The sequence below is a fragment of the Eremomyces bilateralis genome (assembly GCF_010015585.1).
Source record: "Eremomyces bilateralis CBS 781.70 unplaced genomic scaffold P152scaffold_6, whole genome shotgun sequence".
Taxonomy (NCBI): Eukaryota; Fungi; Ascomycota; class Dothideomycetes; order Eremomycetales; family Eremomycetaceae; genus Eremomyces; species Eremomyces bilateralis.
In genome coordinates, this window is record NW_022985072.1 from 423482 (window position 1) to 449249 (window position 25768).

General features: G+C 53.5%; 8 protein-coding genes across 8 annotated transcripts; 5 read left to right on the top strand and 3 right to left on the bottom strand.

The window, feature by feature from the left end:
- Positions 1-562: 562 nt before the first annotated feature.
- On the top strand, positions 563-2862 carry P152DRAFT_448136 (uncharacterized protein; the record flags this gene model as incomplete). Its single annotated transcript, XM_033678038.1, has 3 exons — positions 563-624; positions 684-764; positions 816-2862. 3 exons carry the CDS (start codon positions 563-565, stop codon positions 2860-2862), a joined length of 2190 nt encoding a protein of 729 aa, XP_033535356.1.
- Positions 2863-3694: 832 nt separating this feature from the next.
- Positions 3695-5553, bottom strand: P152DRAFT_457088 (uncharacterized protein). Its single transcript, XM_033679159.1, has one exon. It carries the CDS (start codon positions 5359-5361, stop codon positions 3766-3768), a length of 1596 nt encoding a protein of 531 aa, XP_033535357.1. The 5' UTR covers positions 5362-5553; the 3' UTR covers positions 3695-3765.
- A 144-nt stretch (positions 5554-5697) lies between these two features.
- On the top strand, positions 5698-7126 carry P152DRAFT_457089 (uncharacterized protein). Its single transcript, XM_033679160.1, has one exon. The coding sequence runs from the start codon at positions 6145-6147 to the stop codon at positions 6643-6645; it is 501 nt and encodes a 166-aa protein (XP_033535358.1). The 5' UTR covers positions 5698-6144; the 3' UTR covers positions 6646-7126.
- Positions 7127-11430: 4304 nt separating this feature from the next.
- Positions 11431-15286, top strand: P152DRAFT_457092 (uncharacterized protein). Its single transcript, XM_033679161.1, has 6 exons — positions 11431-11956; positions 12012-12062; positions 12112-12307; positions 12371-12861; positions 12911-14857; positions 14921-15286. Exons 1-6 carry the CDS (start codon positions 11681-11683, stop codon positions 14999-15001), a joined length of 3042 nt encoding a protein of 1013 aa, XP_033535359.1. The 5' UTR covers positions 11431-11680; the 3' UTR covers positions 15002-15286.
- A 210-nt stretch (positions 15287-15496) lies between these two features.
- P152DRAFT_472552 (isoleucyl-tRNA synthetase) lies at positions 15497-18790 on the top strand (the record flags this gene model as incomplete). The annotated part of the gene is made up of 2 exons (XM_033681162.1): positions 15497-15925; positions 15980-18790. The coding sequence occupies 2 exons, from the start codon at positions 15497-15499 to the stop codon at positions 18788-18790; spliced, it is 3240 nt and encodes a 1079-aa protein (XP_033535360.1).
- Positions 18791-18895: 105 nt separating this feature from the next.
- P152DRAFT_289822 (uncharacterized protein) lies at positions 18896-19662 on the bottom strand. The gene has a single exon (XM_033675006.1). It carries the CDS (start codon positions 19480-19482, stop codon positions 19000-19002), a length of 483 nt encoding a protein of 160 aa, XP_033535361.1. The 5' UTR covers positions 19483-19662; the 3' UTR covers positions 18896-18999.
- A 635-nt stretch (positions 19663-20297) lies between these two features.
- Positions 20298-22257, bottom strand: P152DRAFT_414078 (uncharacterized protein; the record flags this gene model as incomplete). The annotated part of the gene is made up of 3 exons (XM_033677013.1): positions 22057-22257; positions 21915-22000; positions 20298-21864 (listed from the first exon to the last, which is right to left on the bottom strand). Coding segments are annotated over exons 1-3 (1656 nt in total), but the record flags the coding sequence as incomplete, so codon positions are not given.
- A 583-nt stretch (positions 22258-22840) lies between these two features.
- P152DRAFT_457094 (uncharacterized protein) lies at positions 22841-25611 on the top strand. Its single transcript, XM_033679162.1, has 2 exons — positions 22841-23441; positions 23688-25611. The coding sequence occupies exons 1-2, from the start codon at positions 22955-22957 to the stop codon at positions 25124-25126; spliced, it is 1926 nt and encodes a 641-aa protein (XP_033535363.1). The 5' UTR covers positions 22841-22954; the 3' UTR covers positions 25127-25611.
- The last annotated feature ends 157 nt before the right edge of the window (positions 25612-25768 follow it).

A 25768-nucleotide genomic window follows, 5' to 3' on the forward strand; every position in this document is an offset into this window, starting at 1 on the left:
GAGTAGAGCATCCCCATGGTCTCAATACCTAGTGAAGAAAGTTGCTTCGAAGGGAAGTTATGTGTCTCATAGCAGAATGGCGCCTGGTAGTAGAGAAGCTATCCCTCATCAGTTGCCTCCCACTATCCATGGCTCAATTACGGGCTATTGGCGAGCATCACAAGGACATTGGCCCCATTCACCTAAACAAGTCATCAGGAATGCTGGAGATCGAGATGGTGAAGGTCACGCTAACACCCGATAGCCCGGTGATATCAGTGAAGGGAGTTGGCTCGAATATGTGAAGTCGCCCAGCAGGTAGCATGCAAGCTCGTAGACTCACTGGCATGTGAACTCGAACAGCTCACACATGTTTAAATTCTTTAAAAGCTGTCATCTCTCACTCATTCCTTTTTCTTCTTTTTTACATCTCACACACAACCCAATTCTGCACTTGGATAGTATCCTCAAACCCCCAGTCCTCCCGAAGATCAATATCAAGATTCATCCATTCCAAGCAGGGCATCGGGTTTAGATATTCGACTATCACCGGATATCCTCTTGACTGGTCGCTTCAGGTGAGATGGATAACGGTCATCGTCGGATGGCAATCGAAGGAATACTCAACGACCCCGAGGCCAGCTCGTAAGTCAACCGTTCTTTATTACTCAACCTGTATCATGAGCTGATCTTGACATCTCTAGTGTCCCGGAGCCAAGAGACCCGCCATCATCGCCGCCGCCACTTCGATGTGATTCTGATATGGCGCCCCCACTGGCCAGAGAGTAAGCCGTTCTCGCTGATGATTATCGCCTACATATACTAATGAATTCTAGGGGGCAAGATAATGACCAGAGCGGCCGCTCCGGTGTACCTCACCGCCAACAGTCCGATGATGTCAACGAAGTCGGTTGTGGTCGTCTCAGTCACGGTGTTGCCTGGCCTGTCTCGACCAGCGCTCATCACTCGTCCCTAGGTGATAATCGTCGAGATACTTTGCGATCGACGAGCACTGACAGTGCCGGCGAGCGAGGAGCCTTAGCTCTCATGTCAATGAGTGATGTGTCCACCATCACCATCTCACTGCGACAGACCGGGTTGACTCTCCGCCTACTGAATGGGGACCAATTCATTCCTCAACCAGAGACTCAAGCATCCCTGCTCAGGGTCCTAGTGCTGGCATTGCCGCTCTATGCCGATGAGCTTCTAGCATTGAATCGTGTGAACCTCGCCACCAGGACTCAGATGAGCGGCCCTATTGGAGCGTTCTCGCCATCGCTTAATGGAGCAAGGAACTCCGCCGGTCGGGCCAGTGGTCGTTCGGATGTCACTGAGTGCGATGCTGACCTTCCACAACTTCATGACCTCACATCAGGTGGCTACTTTGGTTCCGTCGACCAGACCGGATCGTCAACAAACGCCGTCGACCAGATGTCAGCCACGTCTCATCGAAATGCCTCCTATCGACCAGGTCACCACCTCACCAGTGGCTTGGCATTCACTCCTATCAACCCCACCGGCACTAGTGGATCAACTTTCACTCCTATCAACCGGAGCCGAGACGATACTGAAGATGAGGATAATCAGCCGAGCCCTGTCTTGCCCGTTGTCCGCCGCAATATTACGGCGATCCGCAACCCGCGGACTAATCTTCATCCCGCCGACCTTGATGAACTCTTGCCATCGTGCATCAGCTTGCACACTGGTTATGATCCTTCTCCACGGGGCGCGGACACCTTCCCTCCTGGCTCGCGCGAGGCAATCAGGTACCACAATTACCGGTTCTTTTGCGATCATCCGGACAACGACGAGAATACGCCGTGCGACATCCAGCTTCGCGACCACAACTACGACATTGAGAGGACTTGTGTTGCCGATTGCTTTGGGCGCAACAAGGTGGAGACAAAGGCCATTCCCCGAAAGCTTCGGTACTGCCGCAAGCACTACCAGAAAGTGTCTTACCGGAAGGGACGTTGGTTAAAACACCGTGTCGAGATGGTCAAGCGACAGATTGAGATGCTCCATTATGACCGTCCGACCATTCGCTTCCGCGTGCAGCTTCGTTCCACCAAGCTTCGTGAGTTGGAACGTGTTTATGCCAACCTTCAGGCGATTCATGCCCGCCTTGGTGACATTCGTCAAGCGATCATGGACGAAACCTTCGTCCCGCTCATTGATGATTTCCTCATCAATGACCAGAAGTGCACCCTCCTTCTGAACTCCGAGGCCCGCGAAGAAGCATTCACAACTATGAAAGACCACTACGCGAACTTTCTGATAAACGAATATCACACGACCGAACATGTGCACCCTGACACGTGCCTCATGATCTGCAATCTCATCGCCCGGATGATCAAGTGCCGAATCCTTAAGGCATTTGATGGAGTTGAATTTCTTCCAGAACTCGATGCACAACTCAACCGCATCCATCGTCCTCGCACCACCCACAGAACTCGAAGCCAATGGGACCCATCGAGCCAAGCCGGACCCTCAAGTGATAGCACCGCTGATCCTGCATCAAGCAATGGCAATGACTCCCCCCAAGCCTCTGGGTCATTTAGTGTCCTCCCGTCTTCTCACGCTGGCCAATCCTCCCCCCTCGGTCGCCTCAATCTCAGTTCCTCTCCGTCCGCCCTTCGTGAGCAGTCCTCTGCATCTGACGCGACTCCAAATCACCCTCGCAAGCGCCGACAGTACGGCATGGTTGCTGTTGCGCCTAAGGACTCGAAGTACCCGGGCTATGATACGGAAAATGACCCATATGAAACGGATTCGGCGGTCGACCCTGATGAGACTGAGTGGGAGCAGAAACCCGAGATTGAGAAGCCGGTGCAGCAGATCAAGCGCGTGAAGCTCACGCACAAGGCTGCTGGCAAGTTCTAGCGGTGCCATGCCTGGCATTCACAACACACGCTCTTCGATGCACACACAAGTTATTCACGTGCTTTCCTTCGGTCGCTAGCAGTTCGTGCATTTTCGATTCCGTTATCATCTCCGAATTGCATGAGATGAGCCACCCGATCCTATCCTCATAGGTTGGAACCAAACCAGTGATACATGGAGTGTGAGAATGGGTCATATGCAACACCAACGGAGACCACCATGGGGCGTTCAGGTTGCTCTTGGGGAGTGGATCCGCCACGTTATTTTCAGTGGAAACAAACGACACGAAAGACCAAAAAAAGGAAAACCCACAAGGTGGGTGAGAGAGACGGGCGCACAACGTTGCTTTTACATTTTTGGATCAATTCTCATTGTGTATTTCTTCTTTTCTACTTTCGGGGACTGGAGTCACTCAACACTCCACACTTCTACACCTTGCTTTTCGACTACCTTCACACCTTGTATTATCAGGAACCCTTTTTCACGGCACATCACCATTCAACCACCCTTCCCAGTACATCAGATTTCGACATTTCGTGTGACGGGCTCGAGACACAGGCTCAATAACTTTGAAAAGTTTGATTTAGATCATGGGGCGGAGGTGGACGTTTCTCGATCAGGGAGGCAAGGGGGGCTATAGAGAAGGACAACCAAACATCCACAACTGTGGAGTGTTTTCATGGCGATACGACAGAGAAGGGCGATGAGCATCAAGCATCAGAGCAGCGGACATTATCATAGGCAGAATTGGATAACCATTAGCAGAATTGACAAAACCCTCCCAGTTGAGCACACGTGATAAAACTTCTACACATTCATTCCGTATTGTACAGCTCGGATGGTAAAACCGCCTATTTGCCAGTCTATAGATACATGACCCGCGATCAGGTTCGCAATCCCTTCCTATTCCTCATACGAATCAAATATTTCCCTCCGCCTCCCCTCCAAGATCCCATCCACGGCAGATCTAACCAGTCCCGCAATCTTCTCCGACATGAACAAGATCCCCAACTCCTGACTTGTATACCAGCTCGCCCGATCCATATTCCCCGACCCAAGCACCGTGTACACCCCGTCGAAAATGACCAGCTTCAGATGCGACTGAACCGGTTCTTCAGGCACGTTGCTCGTCATATTTGCTTGATTCGGGTGGAAGTAGGAGATTCGAAGGCGGCCGAGGAGAGGGGGTTGGGATTCGAGGGCGTCGGATGTCTGGGACGGGGAGGCGGAGCTTGAGGAGGCCGAGGAGAGAGAGATGTACTGCTTGATTAGCTTCCTGATGCAACGCGAAGTGGTTGTACCGGCGGTAAGTAGCTGCTCGAGCGTCATCATGCCTTTGCTTGTGGTGATGGTGACATCGACACCGCGCTGGAGGGCCTGAATTATCAGCTCCAGGACTGGTGGTGATGTGAGGTTGGGAGTCTGGATATAGATAGAGCGGGTGGTGAGGTGGAAGAGTTTCGTGATGGCTTCGTTGAGTGGAGTGGGCGGCGGAGCATGGTAACGTTGGAATGGAAGACGGAAATGTGGATTGCGATGGTGAGAGGATGGGAGGAGAATCGTCGGTATCTTCTGCAACGGAGATTCCGGCTTCAGGACAGTACTCGTAGGACTGGTGATATCTTTTATCCACCCTGCATTCCTCAACCCCTCTGCGTCCTTCATCCTCTCGAATGGTTCGAACTTCTGAGGGTTTTCCCTCCAGCGCAAGTAAGTCGCCGGAAACGTGCAGGGCGGCACCACTCCGTCCTTCCCTACTTCCCAAACTTCCCAATAAAACTGTAGCAGTTTGGAAATCACCTCTCCTTTCACCTCAACGCATCCTTCTAACCACGCTTCCCAACTGACGTTGCAGCTAGGCAACCAGGCTCTTTCTCGATCGATGATTAGGAACTTCGGGTGCATGACGCTGAAGGGTAGTAGAAACAGGCTCTTGACTTGCAAGTCGATGAACCCATCTTCCAGCACCTGTTGCGAGGGCAACCCGAGTTTCGAATTCCATTGTGAGGGAGGGAATATATACCCCGCCCTTGATTGCGGATGGAGGAGTTTCTGCAGCGCAGAGAGAGAGGAGAGGTGGATGCGGACACGGAGAACAGGGGGAGATTCCCCGTCCTCTGAAGTTCTAGGTGTCTTACTCAAGTGCTCCTTCCGGAATTCAGCAAGCCGCGAAAGCGTTTCAGAGAGCGATGTGAGCGTACTGGACTTTGCCCAGAAGCAGGTGACGAGGATGATCTCGGACTTGGCAGATAGGAAGGCTTGAAGGAGGCTGTTGGCGTATATTGAGGCGCCTGTACCTAGTTCCAAGGAGTGGAATTCGGAGTATGCGAAGAGGGAGTGTGAGTTAGCGATATGGTAGTTCGGGAAGTCGGATTCTGAGGCTCGGTCCCCTATGTCGTGGAAGTCCTTGGGGAAGCCTTTGTCTGGAAGGTTGCTCGCTTCATCGGGACCGTCAGAACACGCTCCGATAGGTAAGGAGGTGCTAAGATCGGGGTTCATGATCGTTTCACCGGAATGCCGAGTAGTAATTATATGGTTGATGAGTATCGAGCGCGTTCTACCTGATTAAGCGCGGGTGGGGTCAAGACTCTACAACTGAATTCTGGCATCGGTTATCGCTCCATAATGGTCATATCATCATCTTTTCCCGACCATGTCCAGGCTCTTGTAAACTTTAGTAATATTCTAGATCTCTAGGTGTGTTTGTTGAAATACGATAAAACGACGTTGTGATCACTAAACCCCCCAGCCTTAAACCCGGCATCTCTACCCCTGCAAGGCTTGACGCCATCTTCAACTCGGAGAATTCAATCTCAACTTCACCTCACCTTATCTTCCTTCTACCAACTTGTTTCTGAATGATCTTCCGGAAACAATGCTACGCTAGAGAATGCGAAGGCCTTCGAGTAGCAAACAGTGCTTCCGAGACGTTGGAATGTGCCAGTCATCCACCAAAGTGAAACATCAGAACGATTAGGGATGAGGCCTAAACCCGCTCAACGGAATGCGGGAAGAATCCGCTGAGCAAGGTTTAGTATCATTTTCACATGCGAGAGTCTTGGGGAGTCGAGACTGAGGTCCATAAATATATTCTTGGTGGGATTGGGTCCTTATCTATTCCGTGATCTGTCGGGTCGTTTCTTTTATTCTTAGAGTCTTCTTTATACGACTGTCAAGCCATGGTTTAAGAGTCAGTTCCTACTTCATGATCTTAAGCAAGTCTCAATTGCCCTGCAGAGGCCTCAACTCCTTTACGATCCAACTCTAGATATCCAACTCACGATGCCCCACCTACAGCGACATCCCCTCGCGACCACGCCATCTCCCTACCCATCGGCTCATCCCGCCAAACCCAGCGACATCTCCAATCAAACTTCCATCCTCTCCCTCGTCCTCCCTACGATCCTCTCCTCTCGCCTCAGGAAGCTCCCCTACCTTAATTCCAGACCTTCCAGTCCCATGGCCGGCCACAGCGCGAGCCTTTCCACGGAAGACCTGTCCAGATTCGCTACCCCGCCACCGATATATACAAGCAGGCCAGGCAGTCAGGACTTCTTCAGCTCTATATCCGGAGATGAAAGTGACGGCGAGACAGATGCCGCATTTCGTATTCCACCGAGGCGGTCATTGCTCTTAGTAGCCACCCCCACCGCAGAGGCGTCGACGGCCGTGAGGTACGAAGAGAGTAGCGGGATCAATTGGAAGTACGCCAGCCAAGGTAAATCACTATATCAATCCCCACCCTTACTATCGTACAACAATAATTTACCTCTACCTTCTTAGGTCTGCTCTTCCTCAAATCAGCGTCCACAACCGCGAGCGCACCCGCTTCAACTCCCTCCGATCGCCCGCTCATCCGCCAACTATACCTCCACTCCCTCAGCTACTTACTGCGTGGGTTACCCGCGGACATGTCCCCCGCCGAGATGTCGGCCGTACGGAATAGCCTGCCGCCGTCCATGGCCCTCGTTCCTGGTCCGTCTCAGGATATCGTGGAATGCGGGCACTCATGTACTACGATAACAACTTGTTCAACTGCGAGGTGCTCTGGACCAAACACAACGCTACAACCCCGCCACGAGCCTTCCATGCTCCACCGATCCATCGCATCCGCCACCACCCAGCTCCTCCTCCTAGTCTCTTTCCTATTACCCTATGTGAAATTCCTCCTTGCGTGGCTATACCGGGTTGAGAGAGCCCATCGGATCTCGGAGCGGGTGGTTACGGGGGGTCTTGGTGCGGTGGAGGGAGGGATGTTGATAGGGAAGCGGGTGGCGGGGATCAATGAGGGGAGAGTGGGGGAGGCGGTGAGGGGTTTGGTGGTTTGGTGGGCGGTGGGAGTTACTGGGGGGGTGGAGGAGGGGGTGAGGGAGGGGATAAGGCGGTGGGAGAATGTTGATGGGGGTGTCGAAACCGCTGAAGGACGGTCGTCTAGTGTGAAGAATGGATTGGATGGGAAGCGGATAGGGTGACGCGCGTTAATAGATTTTACGACATTTAGATGATATATGAACGCTTGATAGATCGAATATCACGCTGGCTTTTGGATTTGATATCAATTCCTATCGTACTCGTACAGATCCGCCATTCAAGCTTGCCCTCCTAGAGCGCCAATCCCTTATTCCCTTTCATAGGCATCTTTCAAGAACCTAATACCGCCCATAATTCCGTCCCCCACCACGTTCGCCTCCACCTCCACCACCACTATACCCACCACGCCCACCACGCCCACCACCATCCTGACGCGGCCGATATTGGTCGTCCCTCCGCTCATCTCTCCTATCATTCCGTCCTCCATAACCACCGCCGCCACCGCCACCTCCACGTCCGCCTCCACCGCCTTGATACCCATTCTGACCATGCCCTCCGTACCCTCCTCCATACCCGCCCCCACCAGACGGCGGCTGCTGCATCGGAGGCGGTACCCACCCCTGCTGCGCCGCAACATGCGGCGGCGGAACACCGCCGACGAACCTCGGATCCATATGTGCCGCGAACGGATTATTCGGATTGAACGGTGGCGGCGGTGCGCCTCGTCCACCTCCACTATAGCCACCCTGCTGGCCGTAGCCGGCTTGTTGGCCATATCCGCCCTGCTGCCCATAGCCTTGCGGCGGCGGCGCGGCGTATCGATCCCTGTCGCGCTCGCGCTCATACCGGTTGTAGTTGTTATTCCCGTCCATGCCGTACTGCCGATCGCGGCCGTAGCTGGGAATGTAGGTGTCGTCCTGGGGACCGCGGTTGCGGTCGGGGCCGGCGTAGCTCATGCGGCCGCCACGGTTGTTGTCGCGGAAGGGGGCACCGCCAAAGCCGCGGCCGGTCTTACCAGCGCGGGAGCGTGTCTGAGCGATGTCGGCGTGATCGAGGGCGGGTGGGGGGAAGACGACACCGCGGAGGAGCATGGATTTGTGGAGGTGATCGGAGTGGGGCATTTCATAGTGGACGCTATGAGGTGTGTTAGCAGGGTGTAAAAGGTGCGAATGGGGTAGGGGCGAATTCTTACCTCATTGAGTGGTCACTCTCGAGATCAGGCATGCCACCAGTTGGAAGCGGGAACTTTAACTCGCTATCTGGGAGATAGTCATCGCTCCTTTCTACCTTGCCGAGAAGCCCTTCGCTAATCTTCGGATCGAGTTGATGTTCTTCGGTTCCTTTCTTGCCATACAAATGCGTTGTCGTCTCTTCATATAGGGGATGCTTGCCCGAGAACATTAGAACCTCTTTCCCGAACGCATTTCGCCGATGCTCGTCATCAGTGAGTAATGGGTACTTTGTATTCATCGCGGCAAGTAGCCGTTCTGCGTCAATGAATGGGAGGAGCGCAACGCCTTGCCATGCCCACTTCTTCCCGTTCAGGTCGATGGGGAAGTCCACCGGGTAGAAGTCGAGGATGTCGCTGTCTTCGTTCGTCATCAGCTCGCGGAAGACTTCCGGGATGGCGTGGTTAGAGGCCGCCGGAAGCACGCCCATGAGCTGCTCGTAGGGTCGGAATGGCGTGCCCTTTTCGAACTTGATTTCCAACTTGCCGAGATCGACGAAGTCGGCTGCAAATGGGGCGTAATGATAGGGGTAATACCAAGTCCATGAAGCACATCCTTGGAAATAGTATCGGAGGACCCAGCATAAGCCTTCAACGTAAGCGTTGGCAACTTTGTGACGGAATTCGATGTCTTTCGGGTCGACTTTGAATTTCTGTTCGTAGTAGCGGTCTGCGTAGCCAGTTTCCCATAATCGGACATTGTCTGCGTTCGGGTCTACCTCTTCTGCTTCAGTCTGATCTTGGGACTCGGATGGCGTGCTTCCGTTTCCTTCAACCAGTTCTGCCTTTCGCTTCCCTAAGGCAGATCCAGGAGCGGTGGAGTCTGGTGTTGGGGGAGCAGACTCCTCCTTGGCTTGGTCGTCTGCACCGTTGGATAATGGGAGCTCGGGAGTAGAGACGGACTTGCGAAGTAACTTCTCCCTCAGCACGGCAGCAGCACTTTTGTTGGCGACATTTGCTTGCTGAATTGTCGGACCCCTGCTAACAAAGTCGTCGTGGGTCATCGTCAAGGCGGCTCGACGTTCACCGTAATCAGCTGGACTGAAAGTGTTGAGTTGGTCGATGGTCGGAACACCTGGCTTGCCACGTCCACGGCCACGACCGGCAGGTGAACCGTTGCCCTCATTGTCCATTCGAGGTCGCTTACGAGCTTCTCGTTCTTCATTCCGTCGCTTTTCCCCAGCAGCACGGCGGTCTTCGTTCTCTTTCCTTCGTCGGAAGATTGCGTCTTCTTGTTTCGCGAGACCTTGGAGGATGAGCTGAGCTCGCTCCATATCCACGATGCCGTCCTTGGTGACATAACCTCCCATGGCCGGGATGTTGTCGCGCCAAATGGCAATCAGCGTGTCGATGCCTTGCTCACGAATATCCAAACTCGGTAAATGGGGCAGGAAATCGTTGCCAACGAAGAAGCACATGAAGACCCAATCGTCAAGTGCTCGTTCCAAATCAAATTTGAAACTCTGATGAGGTACTTCGAGTTCCACCTTCAAGTATTCCCGCAGTATAGAAACGTGAAGCCAAATAAACGGTTTTCTAACCACCCCGCTTTGCTTCTCGTCGAACTCGCCGTCCTTTTTCTTGACCTCTCCTCGGCATTCTGCAGCCATGTGACCGGTCTGGCCACAGATTTTGCATGTCCTCGCCTTCTTTTCCTGGAAGAAGACATCCTCACGCAACACGCGGAAATGCGGCTCATGGGTGGCTAGCCCAAGCATGATGAGATCAGCATCCAATCCGTAGATGACATGGCGGGTATTCGGATCGTGGTCTTGCTGCCGTCGTTGGGATCGGATGAACTCCATGATTTTGTGCTCTCCTTCCCCAGGAACAGTCGCGTCAGAAATAATAATTTTCAGCTTCGCCCATGCCGGGTCGGTGTTCAGTTTGTAAGCAATCCAATATCGCAGGCTGGCTGCGAGGATATCCATGAAAGGAGTGCCGGGGGTGATGGCATTACTATCCCAAGTCTTCTTGTGGATTGACGCCAGAACATCCGGCGGTACCTCGCCTCCATGTTGTTGTTTGAGCAAACTAAGGAATTCCAATTTCTCCTCATCTTTCTCCTGGGCTTCCTGGGCAGAGCGGAAACGCCTTGATCGTTGCTGGTTCATCTTCGCACGGGGGGCGACGCCATCTAGACTATGTTAGCAGAAGTTCGTGAATCGCGTAGAACCTAGAAGAGAAAAGAAAAAGCCGTACCTCCCTTAAAGACGCATCGATGTAGTAATCTAATACTGCACTCGTCCTAAAGGGAGAGGCTTCACTCCATAGCAGCATTCCCACGCCGAATCTAACATACCGACTGCGATCATCAACAACTTCCTCGGGCGCACCATGTTCACCACGCGCTCGGTATACTTGAAAATCTCCATCATCATCTCTTCCTCATCTGCTGGCGCCGGCTTGTCCTCGGGATGTGAACATGGATGGACAATGCCATTCATGTCCAGGTACAGATTGTCGAATTCCTCGCCATTCGGGTTGACACCTCGAGTGTCGGGGGGGATTTCGACTCCATCGACTTCTCGCGGATGTTCTTCGATGACCGGAGATATGATCTTGGGGTACTTTTGCGAGAGCCAGCGAAAAAGGGCTGGAACACCCATGGTCGCGGTTGAATGCGCTGCTCAGAGGTTGCGCTTCGAGTGAAGTCAGGGAAGGCTACTTCGATGGTACCATGCGTCGCAAACGGTATCGTCGTATGGTATACGTGAACTGGCTGGCGCGATATCAAAATGCGTAACACGCGTCTGAAACAGGGTGTGATAGTGTTCCAAGCGGTGGTTCGTTGTGAATGGTTCGAGATGGATGGAAACCTGCGCGAAAGTTGAGGCTTGACGTCTTGAAGGCGACGAGCGGAAATCTCTTAGGCATCAGTCGCCTTGTTGCCTAACAGTTGATACGATTCTGATTCGGGTAGGCGGTAAACGCCATATGTGCAGAATAATGCCTTGCTGCCTTACCGATATTTCAGGTCGACTGGAACCACCACATGTGCAAAATCAAGGGTTCCTTAAGAAAGTCCACAAGACATCGTGAGATATTGGAGCATTGGACCATTCGAAATTTGGCCGCATTGGACTTTCAATCCTTCATCTTACTCAGAATTGGCCTTCTGTGAATGACTGCCAAGGAGCATACGAGTTTGTTCCCAACTTTGACAACGCAACAGCGAACCAGCCACATCTCCCTGAACTGCAACGTAGCTTCGACCTCCATGCCTCGATCACGAACACTGCCTTTCTTATAGTAGAGAGCTTGTGAGAAGGCGACGCGATGTTACGGGTGCTAGAATCCCAGGCTCCGCCGAAACAAACGGCAACTGATACCATCAACACGCTTAGCGGTCGCTTACTCTCCGCCACTTTGTTAGAGGACCGCCGAGCAGCTATCCTGGGCCTCCGAAGCTTTGCCAAAGAGTATCCTGCGTCTGTAGCATCTGGAGCATTACGGGGCTTGATTAGCAGCCTGACGAAAGATGCCGAAGATGTTGATACCCTAAAGATTGTTCTGGAGACATTGCTCATGCTCTTCAGACCCAATCATGACTCTGTACGCATTTCCCCTGGAACATTTCCATGAAGATACTTACAAGTACCTTCAATAGCCAGAAGCCTCGGATGACATAACCCTCTGGCTCGCTGATGAGTTTACTCAAGTATGATCAAACCTCCGTGCCCGTCTCGCTGGTACTGAGCTTATATTAGCGGCAAGATAACATCACCCTCCTCCTCGACTTCCTTGAAACCAGCGACTTCTATTCACGACTATACTCGATACAATTAATATCGGCAATACAAGAAGCAAGACTGGAAAGAACGCAAGAATGCATTTTGTCGGCTCCATTAGGGACCACCCGGCTGGCATCCATGTTGAAAGACCCCCGAGATGCTGTCAGAAACGGTAAGTCCTGGACGGTATTGTAGCAGTTTCTTGCATCACCGACTAATCAACCCACAACTACAGCCAGCATTCTATTACTCACCGACCTTACCACATCCTCAAACGAGCTCCAGAAGCTTGTCGCTTTTGAAGGGGCGTTTGAGCAACTATTCGCCCTCATTGACGAGGAAGGCGCTCTCAATCACGGCGGGATTGTTGTCCAAGACTGCCTGTCCTTGCTCGCGAACCTTCTACGACACAATTCGTCCAACCAATCACTCTTCCGCGAAACCGGCTGCATATCGAAGCTCGGTCATCTATTGCCTGAAGGCCCATTGAGAACACAGAAACGTGCTCCGCAGCCGGACGAGGAGGAGGAGGAGGATGATGATGCGTTTCCGAATCCACAGCGGGATAAGAATATCTGGGGAATTCTCGCGGTTCTGCGTATGTTCCTTGTCAAGGGAAGCTTAGGCACGCAGCAAAATCAGAACGCTTTCTTCAAGAACGGATTGCTGCAGCAAGTTCTGAATCTTGCCTTCAAAGAATCAACTCTTCCTCGAATTAGAGCGGAGGTAAGGTTTGAAGATTGTTATACATAGCGCCGGGACTGACACTGAATAGGCCCTCAGTACGTGCGCCGACATGATCTGGGGTAATGCCCCCCTGCAGGAACATTTCGCGCAATTGCTTGTCACCCCGTTCATCTCGTTCGACTCATCGCCTGATACTCGAATTGCATCACCGGCCGACAGTCTCAGAGCCCCTAATGGTACGTCCAGGACGCAGACTCCGAACGGCCAGCCAAGAAAGACAAGTCCGCAACCGATCCAGCAAGTCTACGTCATTGAAGCACTCCTTGATCTCACTCTCCGTGTCTCCACGACGACTCTATTCGACGTCCGATTTGCCGCGGCGGAATGCATCAAAGCATACTTCTCTCAGCATACGCAAATCAAAATGCACTTTCTCAACCGTGCAATCGATGGCTACAGTAGCGGCGAGGACGAGACCGCAAACGTGGTCTCAATCCTCATGCAGAGAGAAAGCCTGGGCTCTTCGGGGACCGTACGGACGCACATAGATCCTTATCGGCAGTGGTTTGCCGCGGTGCTTCTCTTTCACCTCATCCAAGACGACCCAGACGCAAAAGCGCTGTTACAGAGTGTGAAGTATGGCAATAGCGAAGAGGGCGAGGAAGAAGTCACGTTCATCCAAGAAATTTCGGGACAGCTGATATACGACGTGCAGCAAAATGCTGGTGCGGGAGCTTCACGGGAAATCATGGGCTACCTCATGCTGCTTTGCGGCTTGCTTTTCGAGGATGGTGTCGGCGTGAACGACTTCTTGAGCGAGGGCAGCACTCTCCAGATACTCATGGCCTACACTTCACGGGCGCTGGGCGGTACCGCGACTGGCGGTTTTGATGAGCACACACTCTTACGTGGAATGTGTGCTGTATTACTAGGCATCGTGTATGAGTTCTCCACCAAAGACTCTCCGTTGCCTAGAAGAAAGCTTCAGTCGGTGTTACTGTCAGGCCTTGGGCGGGAGAAATTTCTGGATGCTCTCAACCAGCTGCGCCAGCATCCGCTGCTCAGAGATTTCGAAGTGTTGCCTCAAAGTTTGGGTTCGGTCCCTCCAAATTCAGGTACCCAACCTGAAGTATTTTTCGACAGCGCTTTCGTCGAGTTTTTGAAGGATACTTTTATCCGAATCACCAAGGCGATTGACCGTGATCCTGGCATGGAAGTCCAAGTCACGCATATCGAAGGCGTTGATCGCGATATCCTCGACTCTCTCAGGTCCCAACTCGAAGACAAAGCAGACGCTCTCCAGAAGTCGGAAGATCGCGTGCTGGATCTCGAACGAAAGCTCGACCAAGAAATTGCCGGGCGAAGAAAAGAAAGCGAGACCGCATCCACCGAAGTCACCCGAGTCAAGAACATCAACGAAGCCCTCCAAACAAACCATGAATCCGAACTCGACCACCTCACCACCGACTACGAACAGCGTATCTCCACTCTGGAATCCCAACTCGCCGCCCAAAAGCACGATCTCGAAAACCAGATGCTCCACCTCCAGAAGAACGCCTCCGATGAGGCCGCTCGCGCCAAAGCCACCACCGACCGCGAACTCGACGCGCTCCGCCGCACGAACGCCGAGCTGGAGCAACGCGCCAAGGAAGCGGAGTGGAACAGCCAGCAGATCAGCAAAGCCGTGTCCGAGCTCTCCGCTGCCGCGAACAAGACGCGCGATAACCTCACTGCAGCGAGACATAGCCTGGAGCGGACTGAGCGGACACTGAAAACCCGCGAGACGGAGTTGGCGGAGGTGAAACGGGAGTTCGACGAGCTGAAGGAGACGAGCGCAAAGGATGTAGATGCGATGCAGACGGTACAGGCGGAGTTGGACGATCAGCGGGCCGCGAAGGAGGACGTGGAAGGGAAAGTGAAGACGTTGGAAGCGGAGGTGGAGGAGACGGAGCAGAAGCGGAAGGAGGCGCAAACGGAGTTGGATGATTTGTTGATGATCTTGGCGGATCTGGAGGAGAAGAGGGCAAGTGACAAGGTATGTGTGAAGACCGCCTGCGTGGAGTGCCGTTTTATGGACATGGTCGCTAACCTTGAGTAGAAGCGATTAAAGGAACTTGGTGAGGAGGTCTCAGATGCGGAGGATAATGAGGACGATGAGGATGAGAACGAAGTCGACTGAGGAGTCATTGACGCTCTTCTCTCCAAGACGTCTAGCGTTTGCGATCACTGCACAGCAGCATGTCCCATGTACGGCTCGGTGGAGGATCTCCTGGAATTAAAACGGATTGCGCCAGCCAGAGTCTCCTCATCATGCACTGAAGGATGGTCCTCAAGGGGTACTAGCAGCTGAGGGACCTATTTCATCACTTGTAGACGGCCTCAGCGAGGGTATTTAATTGAACCAGTTATACAAGCATCCATTCTGGTTAGATGGCTCATTAGACTGCAATATCAAACCGTCCCGTGTTATTTCCTCTCTTCTGAATGAAGGAGTAGGTAATGTGTGAGTCACCAACCAGGGTCGCCCCTCGTCTGAATGACTCAATGCGGAGCTGCCAAAATTTCCGCACCACCACCCTGCGTACTTCCAACCCACTCATTAGACACTTACAACCTTCATCTCTACCTTGATCCGTTGTCGTGCTATTCAGGACCGCTTTAGTGTCCATCGAAAATGTCCATCAACTTTCCTAAGGAAGAGGAGCGCATCCTCGCCTTCTGGCGAGAGATCTCCGCCTTCCAACGACAAGTCGAGCTCTCCAAAGGCCAGACGCCATACACCTTCTACGATGGCCCACCGTTCGCGACGGGATTGCCGCATTACGGCCATTTGTTGGCGTCGACCATAAAAGACATCATCCCGCGATACTGGACGATGAAGGGCCACTATGTGGAGCGGAGGTTCGGATGGGACACGCATGGCGTGCCGATCGAGCATGAGATTGATAAGAAGCTAGGGATCTCGGGACGGGATGCGGTGATGAAGTTTGGGATTGAGAATTACAATGCGGAGTGTAAGGCGATCGTCATGAGGTTGTCGACGGAGTGGAGGCAGACCATTGATCGTTTGGGTCGTTGGGTCGACTTTGATAATGATTACAAGGTGAGTGACTCGATGGAGGTTGCATCCGAACCGCAAACTAATTACGCTCTTTAGACGATGGACAATACTTACATGGAGTCGGAGTGGTGGTGTTTCAAACAATTATGGGACAAGGATGCGGTTTATCGAGGACACCAGGTCATGCCATACTCGACCGCTCTCACCACACCCTTGAGCAATTTCGAAGCCTCCCAAAATTACAAAGACACTCAAGATCCCGCGGTCGTGGTTTCTTTCCCGCTACTAGACGACCCCAACACCAACCTCTTGGCCTGGACGACCACGCCATGGACCCTACCTTCACACACCGGGCTTTGCGCTCACCCGGCCTTTGAATATATCAAGCTATTAGACGAGGCGTCAGGGAAGCACTACGTTTTACTAGAAGGGTTGCTCAAGACTCTGTACAAGGATCCTAAGAAGGCGAAATTCAAGATTGTGGAGCGGTTCACGGGGAAAGACATGCTTGGTTGGAAATACGAGCCCCTGTTCGACTACTTCTACGAGGAGTTCAAGGATGTCGGTTTCCAGGTGCTCAACGCCACGTATGTGACGGCAGACAGCGGTGTTGGCATAGTCCATCAAGCACCAGCATTCGGTGAAGAGGATTACAAGATTGCCATGGATCACGGCGTCATAAACGAGAAGCGACAAGCGCCAAACCCTGTCAACGACGAGGGTTGTTTTACCGCCGTAGTCAGCGATTTTGCCGGACAGCACGTCAAAGCAGCGGACAAAGCCATCATCAAACACCTCAAAGGCAAGGGGCGTATAGTTGTCGAGAGCCAGATCATGCATAGCTATCCGTTCTGCTGGCGGTCAGATACGCCATTGATCTACCGAGCGGTGCCATCATGGTTCATCAAGGTCAAACCGATCATCCCACAACTAATGAAGAACATTGAGGGGTCGCATTGGGTACCCAGCTTTGTGAAAGAGAGGCGATTTGCGAACTGGATCGAGAACGCCAGAGATTGGAACGTCTCGAGAAATCGGTACTGGGGTACTCCTATCCCTCTTTGGGCGAGCAGCGACTTGAAGGAGGTGATCTGTGTGGGAAGCATCCAGGAGTTGAGGGATCTGAGCGGTTATAAAGGCGACCTCAGCAACCTCCATCGTGAGGTTGTGGACAAAATCACCATACCCAGCAAGCAGGGCAAAGGCGAGCTACGGAGAGTGGAGGAAATCTTCGACTGTTGGTTCGAGTCAGGAAGCATGCCTTACTCATCAAAACATTATCCCTTCGAGAACGCGGAGGATTTCAAGGACGGCTTCCCGGGCGATTTCATCGCAGAGGGCCTTGACCAGACCAGAGGATGGTTTTATACTCTTGCAGTGCTGGGAACCCACCTTTTCGGGACATTGCCCTTCAAGAACTGCGTCGTCAACGGTATCGTTCTTGCAGAGGATGGCAAGAAGATGTCGAAGCGACTGAAGAACTACCCCGACCCAACTCTCATGATGGACAAATACGGATCCGACGCACTTCGACTCTATATGATCAACTCTCCAGTTGTCAGAGCGGAGCCACTCCGTTTCAAAGAGTCAGGAGTCAAGCAGATTGTCGGCACCGTTCTCTTGCCTCTATGGAACAGTTACAATTTCTTCGACCAGCAAGTCTCTCTCCTCAAAAAGATCGAAAACGTTGACTTCCTCTTCAACCCCGATGCTGAGAAAACCAACACCAACGTCATGGACCGGTGGATCTTGGCCTCTTGTCAGAGTCTCCTCAAGTTCGTCAACGAAGAAATGGCAGCCTACAGACTGTATACCGTCGTTCCCCGGCTACTCCAGCTCATCGATAACACCACGAACTGGTACATCCGATTCAACCGACGTAGACTAAAGGGCGAATTTGGCGTCGACGACACCCAGCATGCGCTCAACACCCTCTTCGAAGTCCTCTACACTCTCTGCCGTGGCCTCGCGCCTTTCACGCCTTTCATCACCGACAACATCTACGAACGCCTTCTCCCATTCATCCCCGAGAAAATCCGTGCCATCGATCCACGAAGCGTCCATTTCCTCCCGTACCCTCAAGTCCGCGAAGAGCTTTTCAACCCCGACATCGAGCGACAGGTTTCGCGCATGCAAACCGTCATCGACCTCTGCCGCGTCTGCCGAGAGCGACGGACCATTGGGCTGAAGATGCCGCTGAAGACGCTCGTGGTGATCCATCGCGACCAGCAATATCTGGATGATCTCAAGAGCTTAGAACAGTACATCTCCACGGAGCTGAACGTCCAAAACTTGGTGCTAAGCAGCGATGAGGAGAAATATCACGTGCAGTATTCCTGCAACGCTGATTGGCCGACGTTAGGCAAGAAGTTGAAGAAACAGGTCCAGCTAGTGAAGAAGGCTCTACCGAAGTTGACCAATGCCGATATCCGAGATTACCTGGCAACAGGGAAGATCACAGTCGACGGCATCGAGCTCACCTCCGAAGACCTCGTCGTCCGTCGCGGCATCGCCGCCGCCGAAGGCGACACTACCCAAGAATTCCACACCGACAACGATGTCCTGATCATTCTCGACACGCAAGTATACCCCGAGCTCTACGACGAAGCCCTCGCACGGGAGATCATCAACCGGGTCCAAAAGCTGCGGAAGAAGGCCGGGCTAGTTCCCACGGACGACGTCGGCATGGAATACCGCATGCTCGGTGACCCGGAGAGCACGGGCATCGAGAAGGTGTTCGAGAGCCAGTCAGCGGTGATTGAGAAGGCGTTGCGGCGGCCGATGGATCGGCATGTGGTGACGGAGGTGGAGGGGGTGATTCCGGAGGGAGTGGCGGAGAAGGTGATTGCGGAGGAGGAGCAGGAGGTGCAGAAGGCGACGTTTTTGTTGCGGTTGGTGAAGTTGTAGGGAGCTGAATGGACGGGAGGTCATGCTGAGAAGTGGATGTTGTGTTCATTAAAAGTTCCTGGTAAAAGGGAGAACTGGATAGAGAAATGCAATGACATTGAAGATTAGTCTATCCTTTTGCCCACCAACTCCATTATCCATACGCCGTACTCTCCATAGATCCTCATCCCCACGGCTTTTTCTGATGTACCACGGCCAGATCCTTCCATTCATTCTGTCCAACTTCCAGGCATCGGAATCTTCAGGGGCTTGTCACCAGCGACTTTCTTTTGCTTCGCCAACTTCTTTTTTTTGCTTTCTAGCGAATTGCTCGTGGTTGAACTCGCACTGGTGAACTGAACACGGCCAGTTGGGCGGATCCCAGCGAAAACGATGGCAACCATCTGAAATTCCCTCGACATACTAGTCGGAATGTGGACAGATTGTGTGTGCGCATGGATAGAACGGCCAAAGGTCGATAAAGTTGCCGTATGCATCATAATGACAGAAACTATCGTGCGCCCTTCAGGGCGTCCGACGAGAGTGTGTACCGCAGATGACAAGAGATCAAATAGGAAGTAGAAGATTAGAAGTATCACGCGAGAGAACTTTGAGAAGAATAACTCAACAACATCGAACATAAATCTTGCTGTCGCTTGAGAAGAAACATGGACTTGGACCAAACGCCTCGAAGAACGCCTACCTGATAACATCGCAAATACGGCGGGGATGTCTCAGACCAGATTATTCCGATCGAACTGAGCACAAGGCTGCGCTTCACCGCCCAGCTGCTGTATTGGTGGAAATCCATCTTGGGCATTGATGTTGATAAGGCTGTGGGAGGAATATGGAGGGCTGTGAGATGCGGAAACGATGTGGTGGATGAACTGGATGGACGGGAGGTGTGAGATGTTGAGGTTTGGCTTTTGTACAGCGGCTTGAGGTCACCTTGAAAGGTTGCTGGGGTCGTCTACATGGTACAGATATCTACGACACAATCGTCCACAAGGCCCGGCATTGTTATAAGCATTGGTCACTAGTAACGGATCGAAGTCTCAGCTTGCTGTCCAATTAAAAAAGATGCTTCTCAGCATCTTGAATTACTTGCTATATACTATGCAGTCTGTTCACCATCCTTCAAACCATCTTTCTCACGGGGCGTCATACCACATCACTGATGTGAGCCACACAACCTGCTATATACAGCCTGCGACTGCATTCCCGTCGCCAGAACAAGGTAGGCCCGAATCCAGAACCATACTCCGCCCATGAAACAGATGATATCAACCCACGCAACGCCATCGCCATCCCATCCTCATGAGTCATGAGATATCCCGTATCAGATCAACCGATTACGCCGTCCGTCTCCCAACCGTCGTCACGACCCTCCTCGCCCAAGGCCCGTAAATTCTCATCCATCACGCAAACCCCGGAAACACCTTCCCCACCACCTTCCGCCACCCGGGCCTCCTCTCATCCTCCTCCTCCACAGTCCGCCCGTCTTCTCCCCCAGCACCCCGCCCTCCCCCCCGCTCCAACAGCGCCTCCGCCCGCCGTCCCAGCCACTCCGCCCGCCTTTGCGGCTGATCCGGTGGTGGCGCGTGCGCGAGCGAGCTGGCGCGAAGGTCCGCGAGGGGAGTGATCCGATCGGGGGACGGGTGTCCGGCGGCGGTGGTGGTGGGAGTGGAGTATGCGAGGGGTGGCGTGGCGATGGGCGGGGTCATAGAGGTGTTTCGCATTTCGACGGGCGAAGGGGTGGAGGTGTCTGGGGTAGGGCGCTGGAAGGGGTTGATGCGCCGGAGGGAGGAGGGGTAGTCGGTGCGAGGGGGTTCGCCGGCGGAGGAGTGCAGGCGGGCGTGCGCTTGGGATGGGGTGGGGCGATTGCGCAGGGCGTGGTAGGCGCGGATGAGAGGGTGGGCAGTCCCGTGGGCGGAATCGGGGCGCCAGTCGAGTTGATCGTTTTCGCGGCGGTTGGTGGCGATGCGCTCGCGGCGGACCATAGCGTTGGTGATGCGGGCTGGGCAGTAGCCATTGGGGAGTGCGGTCTTTTTGCACATGGGGCAGAGAGAGGAATTTTGGAGGAGGAAGGGGTCGATGCAGGAGGGGTGGTAGATGTGGCGGCAGGGGAGTTCGCGGACGGTGGATTGGTTAGTGTAGTCGTCGAGGCAGATGGGGCAGGTGGGTTGGGGGAAGGAGGGGGCGTGCGCCGGCATTTTGGGGTCGAATTCGGGGGTTAAGGGTCGGGAGGTGGTTTCGGTGGCGGTTTTTGAGGGGTCGTTCGGAGGTCCGTTGTTGGAAGGGTTGGGGGTTGGGTCGGAATCGACGGAATAGAGGTATAACGGGAAAGTGTCGATGATGGTTTTTGGCACGGTCATACGCCTGATACCAAGTGTCTCGATATCGACTTCGCCATTGACGACACGCCTGCGTAATTCGTTTCTCCTTCGTCGTTGGATCCAGTGCATGGCGCACGACGTCGAACTGATGATAAACAGGAGAATCGCAAGGACGATGAGCAGGAAGACCCATAGGTTCGGTAGCGAGTTCGTCTTTCCCATGTCGATCTGGGCCACCAGCCGAATGTAGTCGGATCCTGGATACATCCTGGAGAGGATCTGACCATTTGGGACCGACGATATGTTCCCGTTATACAGGCCTAACTGGTCCATCACCATTTGGCCAGCCTGGCCGGGGATAGCGTAAATCGGAAATAGGTAATGCGACCTCCATTGCCCGCCATCCCCAATATACCAATCCATCATGTTCGGTGCTGGTGGCATTCCCGTTCCATTATTCGGAAGGTAGAACATGAATGCGCCCCACCCATCCTTATTTGGGACAGCATCTAGAAAAGCAAGTGTGCAAGTAGAGGAAATCCAGGGCGCAAAAGCGATCGACTGGTAATTCGAGCCAGGACTGCGAGGTAGATCTCCGTTTCGGACAACATTCGCGGAAATATATCCGGTTGAGTTGCATCGGCCGTCCGCAACCTCAGGAACATAAAGCAGGCCCGTAATGTCAGTCCCGGGGTTCGATCCGGTCGTGGATAGCGTCCGAATGTTATTATAGCTCATGTGTTGGAAGGAAATATCACTCTACACGGCACGTCAGCGAGGAGAAAGCATCAACGGGTCAGATATCGTACGTCGAGAGTCGTGAACTCCTCGCGATTTCCTACTGGATGATTTGGATCGATAATATCGAGGGTGAGGACAGCAAAGTTGACCGCAGCTGTCGAAGGCGGATTAGTCTATGAACTTCAATCTGGGACTCGATTGGGAACATACACATGATGGCGGCTCAATGGAGGATCCAGTCCTCTCGCGATACTTAATTACTAGACAAGACGTGACAGACCCAACAGCGAACCATCCATTTTTACACGAAGCAAGATGGCAGCAGCGAGAGATCGGCGCAATGGCAGAGAAAAGGACAGCAACCGAGCAGAGCGGTGAGATGGGAGGTGCTGCGGTTCAAACGCAAGGAGATTCAAAGGTGACGGAGATGATACGGCGATGTTGCGGAGAATCTGAGGAGTCGAGGGCTCATGGGGAAGGAGACGCTGATTGGCTGTAGGGAGGGAAGGCGACCAGGCGGCAAGGCGGAAAGGCGGAAGGCCCGCCAGGCTTATTCATGTTCGAAGCTAAATCGGGGGGCTAGCGCTTCCTTCAGTGCTGCGACTCTCCACGGAGCCAAGCTTGTGGGAAAGCTTAACTAGTGCAGTAGTGCTAAAATGAACTGTACCAGGGCCACTTGCTCCGTTCCCGAGGCGATTGTGGATGAGGATTAATCACGACAAACCTGGGGTTACAAGGACATATATCGCGTGTCTAGACCAAATCCAGGAGGGTCACCGAATGTACAATAACAAAGAAATCAATTAATAATGAGTCGAAGCTTGGAACAATTGGACATGGAGCTGGGAGGCTGCATCGCACGTGACTCAGTTAGCTGAACGCCTGAACCTAAGCTGCCAAGACCGGCACGTGCATCGAAAGACCTCTAGTTCACGTGATATCGAATTCATCGCGATGGAACATCAATTCATCATTTCCACCTTCTCCAGATTCACCCATCCATACCACACAACCCGCCCATGTTACAATTTCTACGATCCTGACCGCTAGTCTCGGCGAGCTAACCGTCAGCCCTCTTTTCCCTCGATCTTTTCTCCCCATCCTCGCCATGGCGCCCACCAGCAGTAAGACCCGGGGTAAACCCCACCCCCGGAGCAGTGCCAGTCGCAACACCACTCCCGCCAGCGCCAGCGCTGTTTCCGTCTCCATCGACCTCCCGCCTTCCTCCTCCTATTTCCAAACAAACCTCGCCCCTTCCTCCGCCCCGGCAACAGTCGAAGACATCCTCGACGATGGCGGCGCGGGCCAAGCCCCTCCCTCCGCCGCCGCCATCCATAGCATGCAGGACGAAGTCAAGTCGAAGGTGGTCTCAATTCTGAATGCGCGCGGAGAGACGTGTGAGCGGCTGATACGGGAGCTGTCGAAAAAGCGGAAGGAGCGCATTGAACGGAATCGAGAGAAGGAACGATTGGAGAGAGAGGCGGAGGAAAGGAAGAGGAAGCAGAAGCAGACAAAGAAGAGGGAGAAAGATGATGAGAGGCCACCTGCTGTGGGAGCCCATGGGGTCACTCGGCAGGATGGTGCCGAAATGAAGGGTAAGTCCATATGGTTTCAAACGTTGTCTACATTTCTATTGTTCTTCGGCCGTGTAAATTACCATGTGTTGTCTGTCAGTGTATTGCTGCCGCAAGAATCTCTATCCGTTCCTATTTTGTTCAAAGTCATGGATACTCGCACGAAACGAAGGCGGTCTCTTCAAGAGGTCGCGCGACTGGTGGTCGACGAATGGATGCGCAAAGTTACCAGAATCAGAATCAAGTCTAACTCTTCGCCCATTAAAGCAATGGACACATCGTCCTCAATATCATCTCCAGCTTCTGCAGCTCCCCCTTCCGTTGCCGCCACCGCCCCCCGAGCCGAATCTATCGCATCAGTAATCTCTTCGGAAGACTCCCATCAGCCGTCTCCTGCTCCCGCCGTCCGCCAGTACCAGACATTTGGACCCGACCCCTCGACTTTTCCGGACCCCACGGTCTACCATATAAGAGATGTCAGCCCTGGCATGACCGAAGAAGAACAGAAGGAGATTTACTGCGTTGCCTCATATCCCCATGACGACCTGCATGACCTCACCCCTGGGACACCGCCCGATCGAGATTTCAGCAATGCCAAGCCGGCCACTCAGGTCAGCGCAATAGCGTTCGCCAACTACGTGGAACCCTACATCAGACCCTTGACAGAGGAGGATCTTGTATTTCTCAGAGAGAAGCAAGATCGGGTGACACCCTTCGTCATGCCTCCACGAGGACCGCGGCACTTTCGAGATATCTGGGCAGACGAAGACGGCGCCATGGACGTGGACAGCGATGACGAGAAGCTCCCTCAAAACGAAGCCCGTGGAAGCGTCAACAACATAAACGACGAGGTCGCCCAAACAGACCAAGTCTCCGCTGGCCCGGTCCTCGCTCGCCTCCTCCAATCCATGCGCGCCGAAGGCCGTCCCTCTGAAACCGACAAAGAAACCAACGGCGATACCAACATCGACGACATCGACTTCGACATCAGCGCCCAACTTGCCGCCGCCGATTCCGGCGAATCCCTCACCAATGGCGCAGCTAACGGCACCTCCTCAACCCCCGCCAACCCCACCCTCCCCTCCTCCACCGCCTTCGCCGAAATATCCACTAACCCCTCCCTCAAATCCCTCCCCCCCACCAAGCAAACCTACACCCAACTCGACGACCGCGCCCTCCAAGAACTCCGCCACATCGGCTTCATCGGCCCCGACGACACCCCCTCCTACGACTCCCACTTCGACGACGAAGTCGCCGCGCGCCTCCGCCTCCTCCAGTCCGAGCTCAAAACCCAAATCATCATGAACGCCGCCCGCAAGGCCCGCCTATACGAGCTCGCCGAGGAATCCATGGCCATGCAAGAGTTCGGCAGCATCTCCGACGACCTCGACGGCCAGCTCAACCAGGCGTACCTCAAGCGCAACCGCACCATGGGCAAGGGGAAGAAGAACGTCAAGCGGCCGGTCGGCGCGCAGGGGGCAGCGGCGGCAGCCGCAGCCGCAGGGGTGACGCGGCCAACAGTAGGGGAGCCGATTCGCGCGCTGATGGAACGGAGGGCGAAGTGGAATAGCATCATTGGGCCGGTGGTGAATTTTGGGAGGACGGGGGTGCCGAGGGAGAGTGTGTTTGATGAGGAGACAATTCGGCGGTTGGTAGAGAGGGAGAAGGAGACGTGGGGGGAGGGAGGGGAGGAGGGGGAGGCGTGAGTGGTAGGGTTTATTTGCTGAGTTCATGTTCATATTGTCTGGGTACTGATATGACATGGATGTATTTGATGGGGACTGGTTGTGGAGTTTCTCTGGGCTATTTGGGTTGGGTGCGGGACGGAAATGTTAGACACGATGAGTCCGCTGGGATATTAGCATTGCGAGGTGTTCGGTGGTTGGGTTTGATACCTACATCTAGGAGGTTGTTTCTCTCAATGGAAGACTGATTTGTCCAATTTGAGCTTAATGTTCATCTACAGCATTGTCTACCTAAGGGAGTCCGGCATCCAGATCAAGGTAGAGATTTTAGAAATGGAGCCAGCGCTTCCCAATGTTGGCTGAATCCACTCATGAAACCCAAACGAGGTGTTTTATCCCGCTGAAAGGGCTGCCAAACCGCCTATGTCGTATAACGCGAAGCATATCCACCGCCAGATGATGTGAATCCGAAAGGGGCCTCAAAAGATCTATACTATATACTGAGTTACTTTAAAATCTGCCAGCGGAAGACAGTCCAGGTCGTTGGTACTGCTGTAAAACTGCCCTGGTTCCTGTTCGTCAAATTGGAGAAGGTTTATATAGTAGAGAGAACAAAGCCATCCAGGTAATAGGTCCACCCTCCAAGTTTTGGCAGGTCGGCAG

Excerpts from the sequence above, each read along its gene's own strand:
- P152DRAFT_457088 (XM_033679159.1), bottom strand. The coding sequence starts at position 5,361 with ATGAACCCCGATCTTAGCACCTCCTTACCTATCGGAGCGTGTTCTGAC.
- P152DRAFT_457092 (XM_033679161.1), top strand. The coding sequence starts at position 11,681 with ATGTTACGGGTGCTAGAATCCCAGGCTCCGCCGAAACAAACGGCAACT. Across the intron at positions 12,063-12,111 it reads TCGCTGATGAGTTTACTCAA|CGGCAAGATAACATCACCCT; the intron begins GTATGATCAAAC and ends AGCTTATATTAG. Across the intron at positions 12,862-12,910 it reads TTCCTCGAATTAGAGCGGAG|GCCCTCAGTACGTGCGCCGA; the intron begins GTAAGGTTTGAA and ends GACACTGAATAG.
- P152DRAFT_289822 (XM_033675006.1), bottom strand. The coding sequence starts at position 19,482 with ATGTTATCAGGTAGGCGTTCTTCGAGGCGTTTGGTCCAAGTCCATGTT.
- P152DRAFT_457094 (XM_033679162.1), top strand. The coding sequence starts at position 22,955 with ATGGCGCCCACCAGCAGTAAGACCCGGGGTAAACCCCACCCCCGGAGC. Across the intron at positions 23,442-23,687 it reads GGATGGTGCCGAAATGAAGG|CAATGGACACATCGTCCTCA; the intron begins GTAAGTCCATAT and ends CGCCCATTAAAG.
- P152DRAFT_457089 (XM_033679160.1), top strand. The coding sequence starts at position 6,145 with ATGCCCCACCTACAGCGACATCCCCTCGCGACCACGCCATCTCCCTAC.